Here is a 19,289-nt window from a genome sequence, read left to right on the forward strand (position 1 = left end):
GCTGCAGCTGGATGACAGGTTGGACTGGTCAGCTAACATAGACTCTGTACAGAGCCGTCTGTACTTCCTGAGAAGGCTGGGGTCCTTCAACATCTGCAAAAAACTGCTGCAGCTGTTCTACCAGTCTGTGGTGGCCAGTGTCCTCTTCTACGCTGTGGTTTGCTGGGGAGGGAGCAGCAAGAAGAGGGACTCTGCCCGACTGGACAGACTGGTGAGGAGAGCTGGCTCAGTGGTGGGCACAGAGCTGGACTCTCTGGTGACAGTGGCAGAGAGAAGGACCCTGGACAAACTGCTGTCCATACTGGACAACGCCCACCACCCTCTGAACAACACCTCCATCAGACAGAGGAGTGTATTCAGTGGCAGACTGCTGTCTCAGTCCTGCTCCACCAACAGACTAAAAAACTCTTTTGTTCCTCCGGCCATCAGGCTGTACAACAGCTCTCAGTGATGGCACTTCTGAATTTCACTGATCACTTTATATTTCACTTTCATGTCACTTCACTGGTCACTTTATATTTTTATATTTTATATTCTTAAACAGTTTTTAAATTCTTCGATTGTTTCCTCTGGGATCAATAAAGTATCTATCTATCTATCTATATCTATATCTATCTATCTATCTATCTATCTATCTATCTATCTATCTATCTATCTATCTATCTATCTATATCTATATCTATCTATCTACATGTTACACTGCAGCCATTTGAACTATTACTCACTTGACTTCTCCTAAATGTTCAGCTTTTTTAGCATGGTCAGCTATCCCCATTCAGCTCATGAGCATTCTCACTGCCGTTTCGCAGGAACAGCTTTTTCTTTTCAATATAAGGTTGTACACACTCCATTACTCACGTGTTAAACTACATTCATTCTTTTCATCCACTTCACCGTTATGTGTAAAACTTTGTAGGTTTTCCACTTCTACTCTGAGGTTTATGGATATGATTTCCTTCCAGACCCAGAGACGGGCATCCTTGGCTGGACTCACCAGCTCGAGACTCGTAGTCACTGGAAGGCTCTGTCAGTCCAGTATGGGATGGTTATTGCTAAGAAAATTATTCTTAAAGTCTGGAACAAAGATATTTCTCCATGTTTTGAAGCTTGGCTCACAAATACCTTACATATGGAAAAACATTATATTTGAGTTATCAGGGACATCAGACAGATTCCATCAGATATGGCAACCATTTCACGGTCATATTGCGCAGCGGAGAGGACCCTCATGACACCTCAATGTCCTGATTGTGTTTGATTATTTATTTATCTGTAATTTTTTAAGTATAGTTTTATTACAGTCGCGGATGGCCACAGAAACTGTCATGTTAGAGTACAGCTTTCTCCTTTTTTTTCCCCAACCAACTTTGGGAGGGGGGGGGGGGGGGGTGGGAAGACGGGGGTAATTGTTTGGGTTGTTATTTACCTTGATGTTCTGAAAATTAATAAATAAAGTATTTTCCATATTTAACATATTTTAACATATCCATTTGGTGGTTTGCTAGAAAACATATCATGAGCAAACCACCAAATGGATATGTTAAAAAGGTTAAAAACTTGATTTTCACTGAAAACTATTTTTTAGCCAATCACCATCAAGAGTCTTAAACAGAGGTGATTTTTGATAACTGTGGTCTATTAAGTATAAAATCAGGTTATTTAGGTCGGGTGGTTTACTGATCCTTCTTCATTCTTGTACTTTGTTGTAGGAAGAGCACACTCTGTGTTCTATGTCAGGTGGTGGAGTAACACCAGAGAGCCAACTTGAGGAGTCAGCATCTCCTGCAGATACAACCGAAGATGATCTGCTTCCAATGAGGCCATGGGGAAGGAGCCAATCACTGCCTGCTTATGCTGACCTAATAATGGTAACTCACTGGAATGACAGTGCTGCAAACAGCTTTACAAATAACAGTGGGTCCTGTACTACTCAGAAAGGTTCTCAGTTAATGAAATGACTCAGAAGATCAATCTAAGTTGCAACCATGACAAAAACTTGTGACATTTTTTAAATGCTGTTTTCTGATAAGCCATTATCTACCACAGAAAAGGAAATAAAGCCATTGAACAATTCCAACAATTCCTTGTGGCAGCAGCCTTCAGAGTGAGGCTTGGTTATTTCCATACAAGTCCAAAGAATCAGTTTAGTTTGTTCAAATATTTGATCACTCTCCAGTGAAAGTTTTGTTTTAAACAATTCTATAATGTCCATGCATTTAGATATTTTTCCTTTTAATTAAGTAAGGGCTGAAGAAGGGAGAATGTAGTCAGTTTATTTTTTTATTTTTTATTTTTTTTCCCCTTGTCCTGTCCAGCATTATGGCAGCAGAATTGTAATCTGAATACCGTTTATGCTAAACACATTTGCTATGCCAAGGGAAGATTTATGAATGTAAAGCTCCCCTTGATGCCTATCAACTCCTCATTTTTATTTATTTATTTTTGTTACAATATTTAACATGATGTGATAATAGTGCCGAACCGAACCGGGGGACAGAGAGAGAGGGAAAGCGAAGAAGAGAAAAAAGGAACAGAAACATGAAGAGACAAACATAAAAAACAACGAAAAATCCGACAACCAGCCGCTACACCTGTAAAAACAAAACTGAAGACGATTCACGGCTTTTGTGGGGAATCCAACCTTAGAAGCACCAGGAGCACCTGTAAGCAGACAAGCAGAGAACAAACACACATACAAAAAAAACACAAGCAGCAGCAATCTCATATGATACACAGGTGACCTTAAACCACAGGACAGCACAACAACTGCTTAGTGAGCATGCTACTGGGCTAATGAATGTGTGTGTGTGTGTGTGTGTGTGTGTGTGAGAGAGTGTGTGTGTGTGTGTGCGTGTGTGTATGTGTGTGTGAGAGTGTGTGTGTGTGTGTGTGCATGAACATGCAATACACATAGATGGTCCCACATAATAACCATGCTTAAATATCATATAGGGCCACCATCCACAGCCCCCCCCCCCAGCAATCAGAAGCAGGCCAAGAGGGCCCCCAGACCCAGGCCACCAACAGCCCCCAAGGAGCACAGAATCCGGGAAGCCCATCATAGGGACAACCACACATCCCCCCAGAAGACAGCAGAGGAAGCCCCCGGACAAAGCCCCCACAAGCATCGGGCAGAGCCCCCCCCGGCGACCAGAGGCGGCAGCCTACCAGCCCCGCCAGGCCCCCGCCACCCAGACATGGGCCACGCGCCGGAACCGGCCCCCGCGAGCCCGAGCGCCCCCAAACCCCCCGGCAGGGGCCCCGCCCAACACCCGAGAGGGCCAGGCGCCCCAGACAGCCAACCGCAGTGGGCCAGCGCCTGCCCCAGTGCCCCTGGGCAAGCGCCCCGGGAGTCAAGACGTGCCCACAGGTGGGTGAGGCTGCGGGGAGAAGCAATGCCCCCCCCCCCCCCCCAATCAGGAACAGCACAAGCAGGCCAGAGGACAGCAGGACCCAGACCCAGTCACCCCATAAATCATATAAGGAAGAAAAAATAAAAAATAAAATAACATAACATAAAAAAAATGAAAAAATAAAAAAATAATATTAAAAAAAACACATCCACACACACTCACACAGCACATGCATCCATCCCCCACCTCCGCTGGAGTGTGGCGCAGTGGGCACATCCGGGGGCCAGCAGCCCCCCAGCCACCACAGACCCCGAACCAGCAGGACAACTCCTCCTCCTGGCTCCCCCGCCCCAGGCAGCAACCAGGCAACAGGGGTGCGGGAAGACCCCTCCCCTCTCCCCTCTGGCTCTTTGATATTTTCTAATAGTGAGCATTTAAAATTGAGGGGCAGGCAACCTTGTGGAACTGGGAGCATGGCCCTCCGGGCAGCCTACATACCCAAAGAGCCCCGCCCACCAGATACCACTCAGTGCTATCGCCCCCCAAAACCTAATGTGTGTGTGTGTGTGTGTGTCTCATGATTAGTGATGTCTAAGGTGTAATTAAAACAAGGGCGGGGGCTGCAGAGTGCAGCAAAGGGGACCACCTACGTGGACCCATCCGCTGCCCCCCACAGAACACACCCGCCCTCAAACCCTACGTGTGTAAATGTGTGCTGTGTACAGCAGCCGCGGCTATTCAGAGACAACACGGGAAGCCGGACAGCCTCTCCCATTCTCTGGCGAAATTGCTACATCTTCAATGTTAAATTGACGATAAAACAGTTATTCACAAAACACAAAATATGCCCAATACTGCATTTACTTTCATAACTACAACATGTTGTCCTGTAGCTTATTGAAGTGATTTGTTCTGAAATCGCCGCCGTTCACTGAGGAAATCATGTTATGAAGCCGCCACTAACAGCCAGGCTTCCGAGCCGAGGACGCCCGGCTTCAGGAGGGGGCGGGAGAGTTAAGTTTTTTTCTACAATTCTAGGTCATCATTGGCTAAATCGACAAAAAATCATCACTTCCGGAAGCCCGGCGTCTCTGGGGGTAGATTAGACGTGGGCGTGTCAATATGAGGGGCTGTGTCGTGATGATTGGAGTTAGTGTTTGTCCATCATGAGAGAGAAAAAATGCTCCACAGATTCTGACCCAGCCACAGATCCAGCCATTTACAGGCCTTAGATTCGATCATACTTGATTTTGGCCTTGCTGTGTGAATTTTCAAAGTCTATAACTTCTTTCTGTGTATTTGCTGGGCATACTTGTCATACTAGACACAGCTATGTTATAACTAATTCTTTTTAACTTTGCCATCTTCTGCTTTGGGATGGCACGAGCCACTACAACCCTGAACGCGTAATATGGGCTTTCCCTGTTTTAAAAGTCAGCAGCCGCCACTGGTGTACAGGAGCCAGAAGGGAGAGGGGTATGGGGATCTAGAAGACCAGGGGAGAGAGTTTATAAAGCAATGTCCTTGAAATTATTGTTATTTTAACTACAGTAACTGAGGCAACTTTCAATTTAGCTTAACATGTAAAGGGCTCGAAAGGCTTTTTTTTAACTAAATTTCTTATTAATTTCAAAGCTGCCTTTCCCATCAAAGAGTTTAGAGAAAATAGTGTGTAAGCAACTGTTGAAAATATTGGAAACCTCATAAACCTACATAAAGTGTTTGTGTGGAGAGTGAGTGTGTGCTGGTGTGTGGAAGTCTGTGCTGTCGACAAATTGAATAGAGACATATCACCTGGAATCTGTGGAGCCAAGGAGTGGTGTTCTGGTACAGCTGCTCCTTGACATATCATTTATTCATCGCAATGACAACACGGAAGCCTGCTTTCATAAACTTTCTCTGGAAAGGACCTTGCATTTTTCCAAGATCTCTTTGGGAAACCGGCCGTTTACATTGAAATCTGTTCCTCCACATCTCCCTGCCATGGCTCTTCACCTGCTCATTCTGTCTGAAGTGTTCAGATTTGGCCACAATGAGTCTTGCTCCATCTGGTCTCCTCCCTTCCAGGTGTTAAACACGATGAAAGGAAATGTTCTTCTCAATGTCTACTGGGAGTTTTAGGTAAGTTTGGATCAAGTTTTTTGTTGTCATTTGTGGATCCTCTTCCACCTGCTCCAGGATTCCTGAGAACACAAGGTTGTCCCAAATACTTCAAGCCCAGAGATCAATAACAGTTTCCTTAAGTCAGGTCATTCCTTCGGTGAGGGATTTCAGAGACTCTTTGAAACTTGTGGAAACCTGTGGAGAGAAACGACTCCCTTTGAACAGGAAGAAACCTCTGGCAGAACCAGAACCAGGAAGGGTGGCCATCCGCCTCCACCAGCTGGGGTTTGAGAAGACAGAAAAGAGGGGACAACAAACACTGTAACACCATTTAAAGGATATCTGTTGGAACAGGGAAACACGAGTTAATGACCACAATAATATCACATATACATAAAGAGAGTAAAGTGAGGAAAGGTGTGACAGATGAGGCCCCCCAGCAGGCTGGGCCTATAGCAGCTTAACTATGGGATGTTTCAGGATCACCTGAGCCATCCCTAACTATAAGCTTTATCAAAAAGGAAAATTTTAAGCCTGGTCTTAAAAGTAGAGAGGGTGTCTGCTTCCTGAAGCCAAACTAGCAGCTGGTTCTACAGAGAGGGGCCTGATAACTGAAGGCTCTGCCTCCCAAACTGGCAGCTGGTTCCACAGAGAGGGGCCTGATAACTGAAGGCTCTGCCTCCCAAACTGGCAGCTGGTTCCACAGAGAGGGGCCTGATAACTGAAGGCTCTGCCTCCCAAACTGGCAGCTGGTTCCACAGAGAGGGGCCTGATAACTGAAGGCTCTGCCTCCCAAACTGGCAGCTGGTTCCACAGAGAGGGGCCTGATAACTGAAGGCTCTGCCTCCCATTCTACTTTTAGAAACTCTGGGAACCTAAAGTAAACCTGCAGTTTGGGAACGAAGTGCTCTGTTAGGAAAATATCTTACAATGAGATCTTTAAGATATGGTGGAGCTCGGTCATTAAGAGCTTTATATGTAAGGAGAAGAACCTTAAATTCCATTCTGAATTTAACAGGGAGCCAATGAAGAGAAGCTAAAACTGGAGAAATATGATCTCTCCTGTTAGTTAGATATGATCAGACTTATTGTCATGCATGCACACGAAATTTGTCCTCCGCTTTTATCCAGGTTGGCACCTGTAGACACACTCATGCACACTCAGACAGATGCCGTGCACTGGAGCGGTGGGCAGCCATTCACAGCACCCAGGGAGCATGGGGTACGGTGCCTTGCTCAAGGGCACCTCGGCTGTGACAAGGAGGTGGACTGACACCCCTCCAGCTGTCAGTTTCACCAATCTTTTTGAGTGGCGAGAGTGGGAATCAAACCTCCAACCTTAAGGTTATTGGACGACCGACTCCAGACGGATTTTGGATCACCTGAAGGCTTTTCAGAGAATATGTGGGACAGCCTTCTTTATTGTGAATATACACTGGGGTTTGGTTCCAAACTGCCCAAGGGTCCAGCACCAACCCCTGATTTGTGTTGATTTTTCTTAAGCCTGGTGTGTATGTCCACACTGTAGCCCTGCTTCTTCTTTTCTTTTACAACTGTGTGTACATGTTGCTTCATGTGTTGCCCGACAGAGATTGAACAAAAACAACACATACGCACACTATAGAGCCACTGTACTCATGCATGCCGCCAACATCCATATCTCCTTCTGGTCAAAAGTTGTCAAAGCTGACACAGGAGAAAAAAAGTTAGTATCGTAAAGGTAAAGATAAATGATCTGTTTTATAGTTTAGTTAATTGAAAGGAATATTTATTTATTTACCTTTTTGCTTTAAAGGTTCTAGAGAGTGATACATAAAGTAGGATTTGTGAATCTTTAGACTATCTAGTTTAAATCACTCTTCTTTTTCTTCAGTAATACAGTTCTAGCTAAATTACCTCAGAATTTAGCTGCCCATTGTGTATTGTGCATTTCAGCATTGATACTGTTATTTGCACATCCATAAAAGTCGTGTTGAAGGATATACAGTCTCATTTTGTTAATAAACTGTAGGGATTAACTGCCATTTTCTTTTTGAAAGTTTCCTCCTGTTTTTGTTAAGTCAGGGAGTTAGATTTGGTGAATGTCTTTTTGTTCATTGTCACACAGGATTCTGAACAAGATCCCAGGTATTTTGTTGCATTTTAGAATATAAAGCGGAAAACAACCTTTCACTCTCACTTCTGTGGCCTCATTACAGAATAGCTTTACCTAAAGTAATCATCACTTTAGCTGTTTGTGAAAACCTTTTAAATGATGTATACAACATTCCTGTATTGCACAAACACTGCCTTTGTCCAACTCATTCATTTACATTTACTTTTACCTCTAGACTTCATTAAATGTCTTTTTCTCCCTTGTCTCTCTGTCTTCTAGGGGGCCGGTGATTTATCTTTCTGCAATAATCTGGCAGGTACCAGAGAAGAAAATGACAGTGGGACCAGCTCCCCAAAGGTAGTACTGTTACCACAGAGCACCAATTATCTTGCGTAATGCAAATTATGTGTATACCAAGTAAAACCATTTGGCTTGTTTTAGACTGAAATCACTTCAAATTCTGAGAAAATTTGCAGTCAGGTGATATTTGTACACTGAGGTATAACTGTTAATAAGGCTAATGGGAGCAGCAGTTCTCACTGTTTTTATAACTTGTCCTCTTTAGTTTGGGATGCTAACATTTGATGTCACATCTCTCATCAGGATATGGACAGATCTGACATAGAGGAAGAAGAAGTTCATAATGAAGGAGACAAAGAGAGAGAACAGCCAACTCTTAACCAAAACTCCCTCAGCCAAATGGACTTCTACCAAGAGAACCCCTTTATTCACTGCCAGAGTGACCGTGCGTTTCAGACATAAAGCTCAATTACATTTAGATTCAGATTCTTTGTTGTCATGGCGCAAAGCATACAATGCCCTGAATACAAATTCACTGCATCCAAGAACTGCCTTGAATAAAAAGGGGAAGAAAAAAAAGATGATAAATGGATATCATAGATATTATGTATTATCATAGACATAAGACTGAATTCACTCACTGCCAGCTCGGGCGGCTGTAGCTCAGGAGAAAGAGCAGTCAGCGTCTGACTCAGCGTCTTCTCATGTCAAAGTGTCCTTGGGCAAGACACTGAACTCCATCTACCAATGTGTTCATCAGACTTAATGAGTTTGCACCAAAGCTTCATTTGTTACAAATTGGCAAAACAGCTACTTGTAATACAGATTCTGCCACAAAGCTGTTTTGCTAACATATCAGGTAAGCTAGCTGTAGCACAGTACAGCAGCAGCCACTGTACCCTGGCCACAGAGGGATTTAGGGTCTAACACCATCTCTACTGTTTTTTTTGTGTTAATATGTAAGAAGTGTGAATCACACCAATTAACAAACATATCTATTGCTGTTTGGTGAATGTTCAAATCATCATGTTTAGTGAGCAGGCTAAGAATAACAGTATCATCTGAGAATTTGACAATGTATTGATTTGGCCCAGAACTGACACAGTGTATAGCGTAAACAAAAATGGTGAGCTGACGCAACCTTGGGGCGCACCAATACTGCAGGAGGTTATATCAGACAAAGTAGAATTGAACTTGACCTGTTGTGGCCTATTTGATAAAAAAGAATAATACTACCTAATTAAAAACGGGTTTACATTTAGCTGAGTTACTTTTTCAAGAAGAATGTGTGGCTGGATAAGATTTAAAAGCGGAACTAAAATCAACAAAAAGAAGTCTGGCATAACCTGCGGGGTTTTCAAGATGTTTAAGCACCAGATGCATTATTGTTGCTATGGCATCTCCTGTGATGCGGTTCTGCGTTATGGTTTACCAAAATGTTTGAGCTTAGAAAGCTAGCCAATTGAACATCAGATCAGACTTGTGAATTGTTCAGTATTTTTAAATGCAAATCATTTGACAAAATAACAAAAAATGTTTTTGTTTTTTTAAAGTAATCTGCAGGTTTCTCAGTAATGAAAATAATAGCAAGTTTCTACCCTACTATGCGTCAGAAAAGTATGTATTTTATAGTTTCTTACAGTACTTTCAACTCATTTGGGGTTGTTGAGAAACCTGAAAAGTTAAAGAGAACTCACCAGCTTGCATGTCTGACACACACACACACACACACACACACACCTTGAGTTTCTGTAATAGTGAGCCAACCATTTGTATCATGTACCATGTACATGTAACTTGTTCTATAAAAAAAAGAAACTATTTCTTTCTTGCTTGATTTGTAGATGATCCCTTCAGTGAAGACCTGTTCCCTAAAACGGACTCCTCTGGTGAGTAACAATCCTTGTGAGTTCATGTAAATGATTCGTATTTCTTGATTTTACAGATTAAGATGACTTTCTCCATATTTTGCATTTCCCCTCAGTTTGCACTTTAGTTTTACGAGACCAAGAGTGAGGGCTTTCCCACAGAATTCACAAGAAGTCAACATAAAAATATGTAGAAATTCCTCCTCAGGACTATCTGCCATTCCTTGGGGTTACAACTTTATGCTATGTAATTATTTAGTCAGCCACCTGAAGCACTAAGTCTTGTTAAATTGTCTGTTTTCCAGATGGATTTGCTTCAGACCCTTTCAAAGGCAGCAACCCTTTTGCCACTGATATTTTATTTCCAGAGGTAGATGTTGGCACTGATGAAGCAAATGTTGGTGCTGAGGCAGACACCAGTCTTTCATGTGCTGAGAACAAAGCCTCAACAGGAACTCAGTGCTTTGAGTCTGAATTCCCAAATGAAGACAGTGACATAGAGATCAGCTACAGCAGAGAGGACTTGGATAGCATGGCTGTGGAAGATGATTCTCAGGGGTTTAAACCCATTCAGAGCTCACCAGAAGAGCTGGTACCAGAGCCAATGCAGGGCTGGAGGTCTCAGGGTCAGTATTCTGTAGAATCCGACCCGAATGGGTATGAGCTTGATCTCTGTCCTGTCTCCCTGCCTTCTGACATGGGAGGACACAGACAGGGGGCTCAAGCAAGGGAAGTGACCACTGAGGCAACAGGACTACAGCAAGGTACAGTAAGTTTCACTACAGTCACTTTTCACATTCAACACTTTACTTTTTAACATTGTTTTAGTACTTTAGTGTGTATTCAAATGGCATGGACATACAGTCTCTCTATTTCTATTTTGCTGCAACCTGGGGGGAGTTTCATTACTATTTAATGATTTTTGGCAGGGTCCTCTATGTTAGGAATTCAGTTGTCACTGGTCCCTCACAGCTCAAACTAATTTCAGTCTACAAGTAGTGTCACCTCTGTGGCATTAACACTGCTTGCTTTTTGGATCATTCTAGGTCTGTCCATTTGCATTTAAAGCGTGCCTGTCAGCAGGGAGGGAGAGAGATGCTAATGGAAACCTTGTTCTAAAACAAGCCATATTCAGTGTTTTCGAACACTTAACCTATTCAAACCAGATGTAACATACACGTGTATCTCCCTTTTACATTAGTTTACTTTAACTCAAGCCTTTAACTGTGCATTGCATTAGACTGATGATCATTTTCAAGTCTCATTTTTTGGGTTGTTTTATGTTATATTTCAAGTTTCTTCAGAAGCTGAGAAATAAAGATTTTAGTAGACAGTGATAGTTCTGTCAAATGTTTGAAGCGGCTGTTTTACCATCCTTAGGTTTTAGGGAGTTAGGATCTTGTCTGAATATTCTCACATGGGGATGTTTATATTTGTAGCTTTGACCTCTTGTTGTTTTCTTCTACTAGGTCTGAGTTCTGATCCAGCTCATGTTGTTCCTGAGCACAAAGAACATGTCCTGTTGGAACCAGATTGGACTGGTGGCATGGGGCAAATTCATTCTCATGATTTCACTTCCAGTAAAGAAACAGAATGGGTTAGTAATGTTGAAGAGGATCCCCCGAACCCTGTGACTTCGCAGAACTCACTTGATTCCCAGAATCTTGTTGTTCAGTCTGACTTAGATCAGAACAGCTTTCAGTTGAGCTATGAGCCAACTAGTCAGTCTTCCTGTGACCCTTATGGCTTTAAACTCAGTCCAGAGCATTCCAGTCACACCCTCCTAGACCCAGATGAAGCTGAACTGAGCCCAGAACCTACTGAAAATGTTGTGAGCTTTGATCCTGCACTCTCCTTGTCTCAACCACATGCACTGAACTTTGATCCTTATGGGTTTGACATCACTGCTTCTCAGATGGTACGTGACTCTGACCCCTATGGCTTTAAGCTCAGTCCTGAGGAAGAGAATCAGGAGGTATTAGACCTTTGTTGTCATGATAACCAGGGGGTAATGGGCCTTTACACCAATGAAAACAATGGACAAATGGAGAACTCTAAGCATAGCATCCAGGAAGTACTGATACCACATACTTATGAAAACCAAGAACTGCTTGAAAATGGCAGCCCTAATTTCCAGGAACTGCTGGACTGCAGAAACGATGGAAACCAAGAGGTGCTTGAATTACCCAACCTTGAAAACAGGGAGCTGGTTATCCATGAAAACCAAAAACACAACCAAGAGATGGTGGAGCCCTGTCCTAATATCAGCAATGATGAACTACTTCATCCTTGTAATGATGATAACCACGAAGTGCTGGAACCTAGCCATGGCTATCAGGATAGGTTTAGCTTCTCCCATCCTGAAAATCAGGAAGTACTAGATGTAGATAACCATAGAAACCAAGAACTACTGAATTTTTGCAGCAAAGAAAATCAGGAAGTGCTTTTAACAGGTAGCCATGATGAACACGAACTCCAGGATCTCAGAAGCAATGAAAATCAGGATTTATGTAGCCATGACGAAAAGGAGGTCCCAGACCTGTTGAATAGGGAAATTTTACCTGAAGCGAACAATCAATGCATCGTTAAAGCAGAACTCAATCTCAGTTCCACCAATAACAGTTCAGACAGTGATTTGGCATCTGAAGACCTACAAAGACTGGAACTCAACAACACAAGTATCTGTGGTGCCAGCTTCACAAACACTGCTACAGCTGACACTTTCACTGTGGCTTCCAGCAACAGGTCAGCCATCCGGGACGTGAATATTTCTACTGCTCCGAACTGTCCAAGCTTGTTAGAAGATGATCTGGGATCAGTGTTTGGTGCTGGAGGATACATTGGTTGTCCTGATGTTGCTGATGACCTAGAACCCTGGGAGAGAAGGCAAGAAAAACCAGAAGAGGAGCCAGCGCAACCAGTCAGACCAGTTAGGCCTCCTCGGCCATCTCTTAGGGTAAGTTCTAAACCATAAAGCTGTAATGTTCATTGACTCTTTTATTACATTTCACATATAGTTACATTTCTCATTACTTTCATTGCAATTACCATAGTTAACTGACTTTTCTTGCTTTGAAGCTGGAACTTTAGCACATGCGTTTTCAGTGGTGTCAATTTAACCCATTTGTTTGTTTCATCATAAATGTTCAACTGTTTATTCAAAAAAATAACAAAATCATTTCAATCCTTGAGTAGAATTCATTGCATAGTCTAGTCCTTAAAGCTTGTTTTGGAAATTATTACTTAACTGCCTAACCTGAAATGAGAAAAAAAAGTTTTTTTGTATGTTATGTGTTAACTTTATGTTCGAATCGCTGTGATTAAATTGTTACAGGCTTCAGATACCATCTGCTGGTTGATTTTATTTTGTTCCCCAGTAAAGTAAAATGAGCTGTTGTGCAAGGGGTGCATTGTAGAAGAAAAAAATGTAGCAACAAAAACTAAGACAAATAAAGTATAATAAATTCTCAAATCATTTATGTGAAACAAATCCATATCTAACACTCAACCCTTGTCTATGGGGCTTTAGTGCTTGCTAGCTTTCACAAGCCCCCAAAACTCTGCGCTTTAAAAACATTTGGGCTCCCCCCACTCTGGTTTAAATGAAAAATAAATATATTTTAATTAAACTGTCATTGTTGCTGTTTCTTGTAACTGATCAGTACTAACATGCACCACATAGTATATCAAAATGACTTGGCTATTGTACAACTGTAGCTTCTCATGTAAATGCTAATGGTACTGCTATTGCTAACAAAGATATCTGAAATCATGCCACAATAGTATAAACTCAACTTAAGGTGGTTTTAGTCTTTCTGAAGAGATTGATGTTCCTCATGAGGTAGGATGGAAACAACTTTTGTGAATTAGACAGCGGTACTAAAAGGCAGGTTTTAACACGGCCAGGCTTTCTTTGAGTTAGCTGGCTCAACAAATCCTAAATCTCTTCTCAGAGATAACAGGTTCTGCAACTGAGATTAGAATCTTTCTTTGTTAACTCGGGCTTTCCTCTTCAGCTTGTGTGTGTGCTCACAAGACATTTTGGTTTTGTGTGTTGCTTCTTCCATACATTGTACTCCATCATCTGAAACTTTATTAAATGGGCAGGTTGTCAGAATGAAGTGTGAAAAATATCAAAATCACCAAAAAAAAAAAACAGTTGCTTTAGTGAAGACAAGAGAGGACAGCTGTCAGGAAAACATTTCGTCAACTTAATACATGTATGACAGCAGCATATAAAGATCTGAAGCAAAAAGCAAAGTACATTTAACTCAGACACAGTCCCATAATAATGTGGAAATCATTAAGTCATTGACCAAATCACAGTGAACAATTCTCTTATATAAAGGCTTGGACTGACTCATTTGTGTTAGATCTGATATCAGCAGAATAAAACAGACTTATCTGCAAATCAGGGCAAACCTAAGTTACAGCTAAGTTTGATTCTGTACCTGACTGCAGGGTTCCCATGGTAACATGACAACCTACATGTTGTTTTACTGTAACTTCAGCTTCTTTAATGGGTCAACACGTTTGGATATTTAACATGTTTTCACAGCTGAGAATCTACACCGTGAGTTGTTGCTTCCTCACTCAGTTCCGGTAAAAGGACGTTATTTTTATTTTTTATGAAAGATTAAAATGAGTTCAATCTAAGTCACCATGGTGATCTAGCAGGTTAAAGGAGAGCAACATACATGGAGAAAAAGGATAGCAAAATAAGGAAAAAGTTCTCAGTGCATCATGGGAGATCTCCAGTAGTCTAGGCCTATAGCAGCTTAACTATGGGATGTTTCAGGATCACCTGAGCCATCCCTAACTATAAGCTTTATCAGAAAGGAAAGTTTTAAGCCTGGTCTTAAAAGTGGAAAGGGTGTCTGCTTCCTGAAGCCAAACTGGCAGCTGGTTCCACAGAGAGGGGTCTGATAACTGAAGGCTCTGCCTCCCAAACTGGCAGCTGGTTCCACAGAGAGGGGCCTGATAACTGAAGGCTCTGCCTCCCAAACTGGAAGCTGGTTCCACAGAGAGGGGCCTGATAACTGAAGGCTCTGCCTCCCAAACTGGCAACTGGTTCCACAGAGAGGGGCCTGATAACTGAAGGCTCTGCCTCCCAAACTGGCTGCTGGTTCCACAGAGAGGGGCCTGATAACTGAAGGCTCTGCCTCCCAAACTGGCAGCTGGTTCCACAGAGAGGGGCCTGATAACTGAAGGCTCTGCCTCCCAAACTGGAAGCTGGTTCCACAGAGAGGGGCCTGATAACTGAAGGCTCTGCCTCCCAAACTGGAAGCTGGTTCCACAGAGAGGGGCCTGATAATCGAAGGCTCTGCCTCCCAAACTGGCAGCTGGTTCCACAGAGAGGGGCCTGATAACTGAAGGCTCTGCCTCCCAAACTGGCAACTGGTTCCACAGAGAGGGGCCTGATAACTGAAGGCTCTGCCTCCCAAACTGGCAGCTGGTTCCACAGAGAGGGGCCTGATAACTGAAGGCTGTGCCTCCCAAACTGGCAGCTGGTTCCACAGAGAGGGGCCTGATAACTGAAGGCTCTGCCTCCCAAACTGGCTGCTGGTTCCACAGAGAGGGGCCTGATAACTGAAGGCTCTGCCTCCCAAACTGGCAGCTGGTTCCACAGAGAGGGGTCTGATAACTGAAGGCTCTGCCTCCCATTCTACTTTTAGAAACTCTGGGAACCACAAGCAAGTTATATATTTTTAGAAGGATAAAACTGCTTGCGAGTTGATCATGTCGTGTAAAGGTCTATTCTTGGATATGCCGTTACTGATCATAATGTTTGTGTTTTTGTGTGCGTGTGTGTGTTTTAGGCCAAGGAAAAGGCACTGGCCCAGGGCATCGACCTGAAGTGATCTCTCATCAGTCTACGTCCATGTGGGGACTGCCATGTTTGCAGTAATGACATGAGAAATGCAACATAAGAAGTGAAGATAATGGGAATCCATACAGGAAAAAGATATGGGCAAGGTGTAAAAAAAAAAATAGAAAAGAAAAGGAAACTAGCATGGGACCAGTTAACTAAGATATTTATTGATTACTACTGCAGCCTTATTGGCTCATTGTTTCAGTCTGGTTCCAGTGATTTATGGAAGCCAGAATTTTAAAAAAAATGAACAGAAATTTACAATATCTTTGATTTTGTTCTAACATAAGAAAATGTATTCTCAGTTGTTTTCAGCCCTGAAGAAAAGATCTGGACATGTGATTTTCTAAGGGTTCTAACAGGGCTGAATTGTCCGTTCTGAAAAAGATGTGATTTTGATTTCACAGCAATTTTAGAAGATGTGTTAGTAAACTTTATCACATAGAAAAAAATGTGTATATGATATCTTGTGCTATTGTGATTATGAAATTTTATCGTGAACTAGTAGTTTAGATCTAAATGGAGCTGTGGAGTTTGGTCAGCCTGTGCAATGAAAACATATCCATACTGATCAGTTACTTCCCAGTGCTCAGTTCATTCGAAAAGCCTCCAAACAGCAAACTGGGAAGCATCAATTACTACCAACTCTGGCTTAAATGATCAGAGGTGATTAATCTGGGAAGTGATAGCTCTGCTCAGAAGTTAGCTTGGTTGGACCTGCAGCTACACTCGGCAGGAATGTCACTGCATCCGAGAGTACAGAGTCGAGTTCCTACTCTGTTGGTGGAGAAAACACCCATTTTCAGTGGGTGTTTAGCTTCTTTTTAAAGAATTTATCCAGTGAAAACCTAACTAATGGCAAACAATAGGTTAATCCCTGAGAGCACTGTCAGTTCACTGTCCTCAACATTTTGCTATTTCCAGACTATTTACGAATAACAACACCAAAAAAAGGCATGAAGTAAATATTAGTTGTAACTATCAAAGCCATCGATGCTAACGTGTGACAAGATGAACATTTACTTGTGGAAAAACTAATACTAACATCAAGATGAATAAAGAAATTAATAAATAAAATCCATGTAGAACAAGAATTCTCCAGGATTTTGAGAGTATTTGTTTTCTGAGATGTTTAATCTATGATTAAAAGAGTCAGTTTATTGCTTTGAAAAGCTGAAAATTGCACACACACACACAAAATCAAAACTTAACAAACCATCTTGAAAAAAAAATGTAAACGCTAATTTGTCTGTCAAGTTTATAGTTGTGCATATACACATATGTAGATATATACAGTATATACACACATACACTTTTTACGTTGCCCACTGAGAGTTCACTTGTGTCTCTGCTACACTTTGTACATGTTTACCACTTTTTATTATTATATTTTTTTATCTATCCATGAAAACAGCACATCCTAAATAATAATTAATACAGCAGCAATAGAATTTACCTTTGATTATTAAAGTATTATTGAATTGAGTTGAATATATACAGTATATACATATATATAAGCAACACAGTAGTTCACGTCATGATTACAGGGAAATGTTTAAGCAAACAAATTCATGCTAACATGCTGTCAGCACATGTTCACTGTGAGTGCAAATGGTGTAAAATAATCCATCTGTGATACATGTAAGGGTACAATGAGAATGATGCAGTAGTTGGAGCTCGACAGCTACAGCTGCAGCCACTTCAAACTGCCTGTCCCAGTCATCTTCGGTGTCACTGAAAGATGATGCTTGCTTAACCAAAACCGAACCATATAGAGCCATGGCTCATTGCGCATACAACGTTTTACTGGCATCATAGCCAAAGTATCAGGTTTGCTGCCAAAAAGATGCCTTTTGCAAATCCCAGCACCAACATCAACAGTACTTCTTTATTGACATCTGCATCAAGTCATATGGACAATAAAACTATCACAAGTATTTGTGTTTCTGGTAGTCTGAAACTGACATGATTTTCAAATAATTACCTTTATCCTTAAATGCAATCTCCACCTGTGAATTTTCTTTGAAAAGACATTCCAAATTTGTTCAAGAGTTGAAATTTGAGGGGATATTTGAATATGTTCATTAAATGTTCACAAAGTAAACTTGCTTTCTTCAGTACATTTGTGTTTACATATACAGGGTTTCTATAATAAATGTATTTGTTTTCCCGTGATTCCAGCCCATAGCACACAACAGATGTTACACATTTAGCTAATTATTAAGTTTTGAGAAAATATAAACGAGTTAGAATTGTATACTTTCCCTTTGGGATAAAGTATCTTTTATCTTTTATGAATATTTAGTTTACATCACATGGAGCTAGAAAAAAAGAAGTTTACCAACATTTTTCAATCTTAAATGATATATACACCTGAATCTGACAAGAAATTGGACCAGATCGGGTTACTCACGATCGGATTAAGATTGTAGACGCTTGTAGACATTGAAGCACATGGGGAATCAGACTTTGCGTTCTGCGCATGCTCCAGATGTTTTCCCGGGGTCGTGACCCGGAAGTCAAAGGAGACGATATTCCTGTTGTTGTCGCCGTCAGAAAGAAAGAAACAACGCGATGGAGAATGCTCCGTTGGGCATCGAGTTTGTGCAACAAGCAGCTCATCACAGACCAAATGTAGAGGGACGTAGCTTCATCTTGCTCTGCGTTCTCCATCTTTCTCCAATGCCTGAGTTTGTTGTTGTTGTTGGTGGTGAAGAGGTCAACAGGAAGTGGCTCTATTAGCAACAGTTGAAATGGGTACAGCGCCACCTATCGTATGACACGCTTTGTGCCTCTGATTCGATTCATTCACCGCCATATATCCAAGGAGAATTACCCTTGCTCAAATAAGGAGCAGAACCCAACTATAGCTACAATGGAATTAATCTCATCATGTAGACCCACTGAGTGAAACATGGCTGACAGGCAACATAATGGATGCTAATTTGGAGTTGCCCGGTTTCCTTCTGGTTAGAGCAGATCGGGACTGTAAACAAAGCGGTAAGAGGAAGGGAGGGGGACTGGCACTGCATGTGAACATCAGATGGTGCAACCCGGGCCATGTGACTGTGAAGGAGACGTTCTGCTCGCAGGACACTGAACTGCTAGCGGTGAGTCTCCGGCTGTATTACATGCCACGGGAGCAATCCCACGCCATCGCCATTGTTGTTTACGTTCCTCCGCGAGCTCATGCGGACACAACGTGTGACGACATTCACTCCGCCGTGTCAAGGCTGCAAAGCCAGCACCCTGAGGCCTGGATTCTTGTCTCTGGAGACTTCAACCACGTTACACTGGACAATACATTTCAGGATTTCCACCAGTTTGTTGAATGCCCCACCAGGCTGAACAGGACGATAGACCTCCTATATGCCAACTCTAAGGAGGCATACTCAGCCACCCCCCTCCCCCCACTAGGAAAGTCGGATTACAACCTGGTGTTCCTGGTGACATCAAGGGGGTCACACACTGCATTACGGATTATATGAACTTCTGCAGGGACACGGTGCTCCCTATCAACACCGTGCGCTGCTTCCAAAACAACAAGCGCTGGATCACAAGCGACACCAAGGATGTCCTCAACAGAAAATAGAGGGCGTTCAGAGATGGAGATTGAGAGGGCCCGAAGCAAGCACAGAAGGAACTAAAGGTCTGTGTTTGCCCGATTCTTTTATTGGAAGCCCAAGAACAAGAAGGAG

At 42.4% G+C, this 19,289-nt stretch overlaps 1 protein-coding gene across 2 annotated transcripts in view; it reads left to right on the forward strand.

Annotated features, from left to right (window-relative positions):
* Positions 1–17,886, forward strand: part of LOC142399498 (uncharacterized) — a 41,256-nt gene extending 23,370 nt beyond the window's left edge. The window contains exons 4-10 of one of the 2 annotated variants that reach the window (XM_075484217.1): positions 1,710–1,868; positions 7,831–7,908; positions 8,155–8,296; positions 9,696–9,740; positions 10,025–10,483; positions 11,189–12,675; positions 15,539–17,886. In XM_075484217.1, coding sequence (XP_075340332.1) covers positions 1,710–1,868; positions 7,831–7,908; positions 8,155–8,296; positions 9,696–9,740; positions 10,025–10,483; positions 11,189–12,675; positions 15,539–15,580 — 2,412 coding nt within the window. In that variant the 3' untranslated portion in view covers positions 15,581–17,886. The remainder of the gene's footprint in view (positions 1–1,709; positions 1,869–7,830; positions 7,909–8,154; positions 8,297–9,695; positions 9,741–10,024; positions 10,484–11,188; positions 12,676–15,538) is intronic. The other variant, XM_075484218.1, reaches the window with a different exon arrangement.
* The last annotated feature ends 1,403 nt before the right edge of the window (positions 17,887–19,289 follow it).

The sequence above is a fragment of the Odontesthes bonariensis genome, chromosome 14 (genome assembly GCF_027942865.1).
Source record: "Odontesthes bonariensis isolate fOdoBon6 chromosome 14, fOdoBon6.hap1, whole genome shotgun sequence".
NCBI lineage: Eukaryota > Metazoa > Chordata > Actinopteri > Atheriniformes > Atherinopsidae > Odontesthes > Odontesthes bonariensis.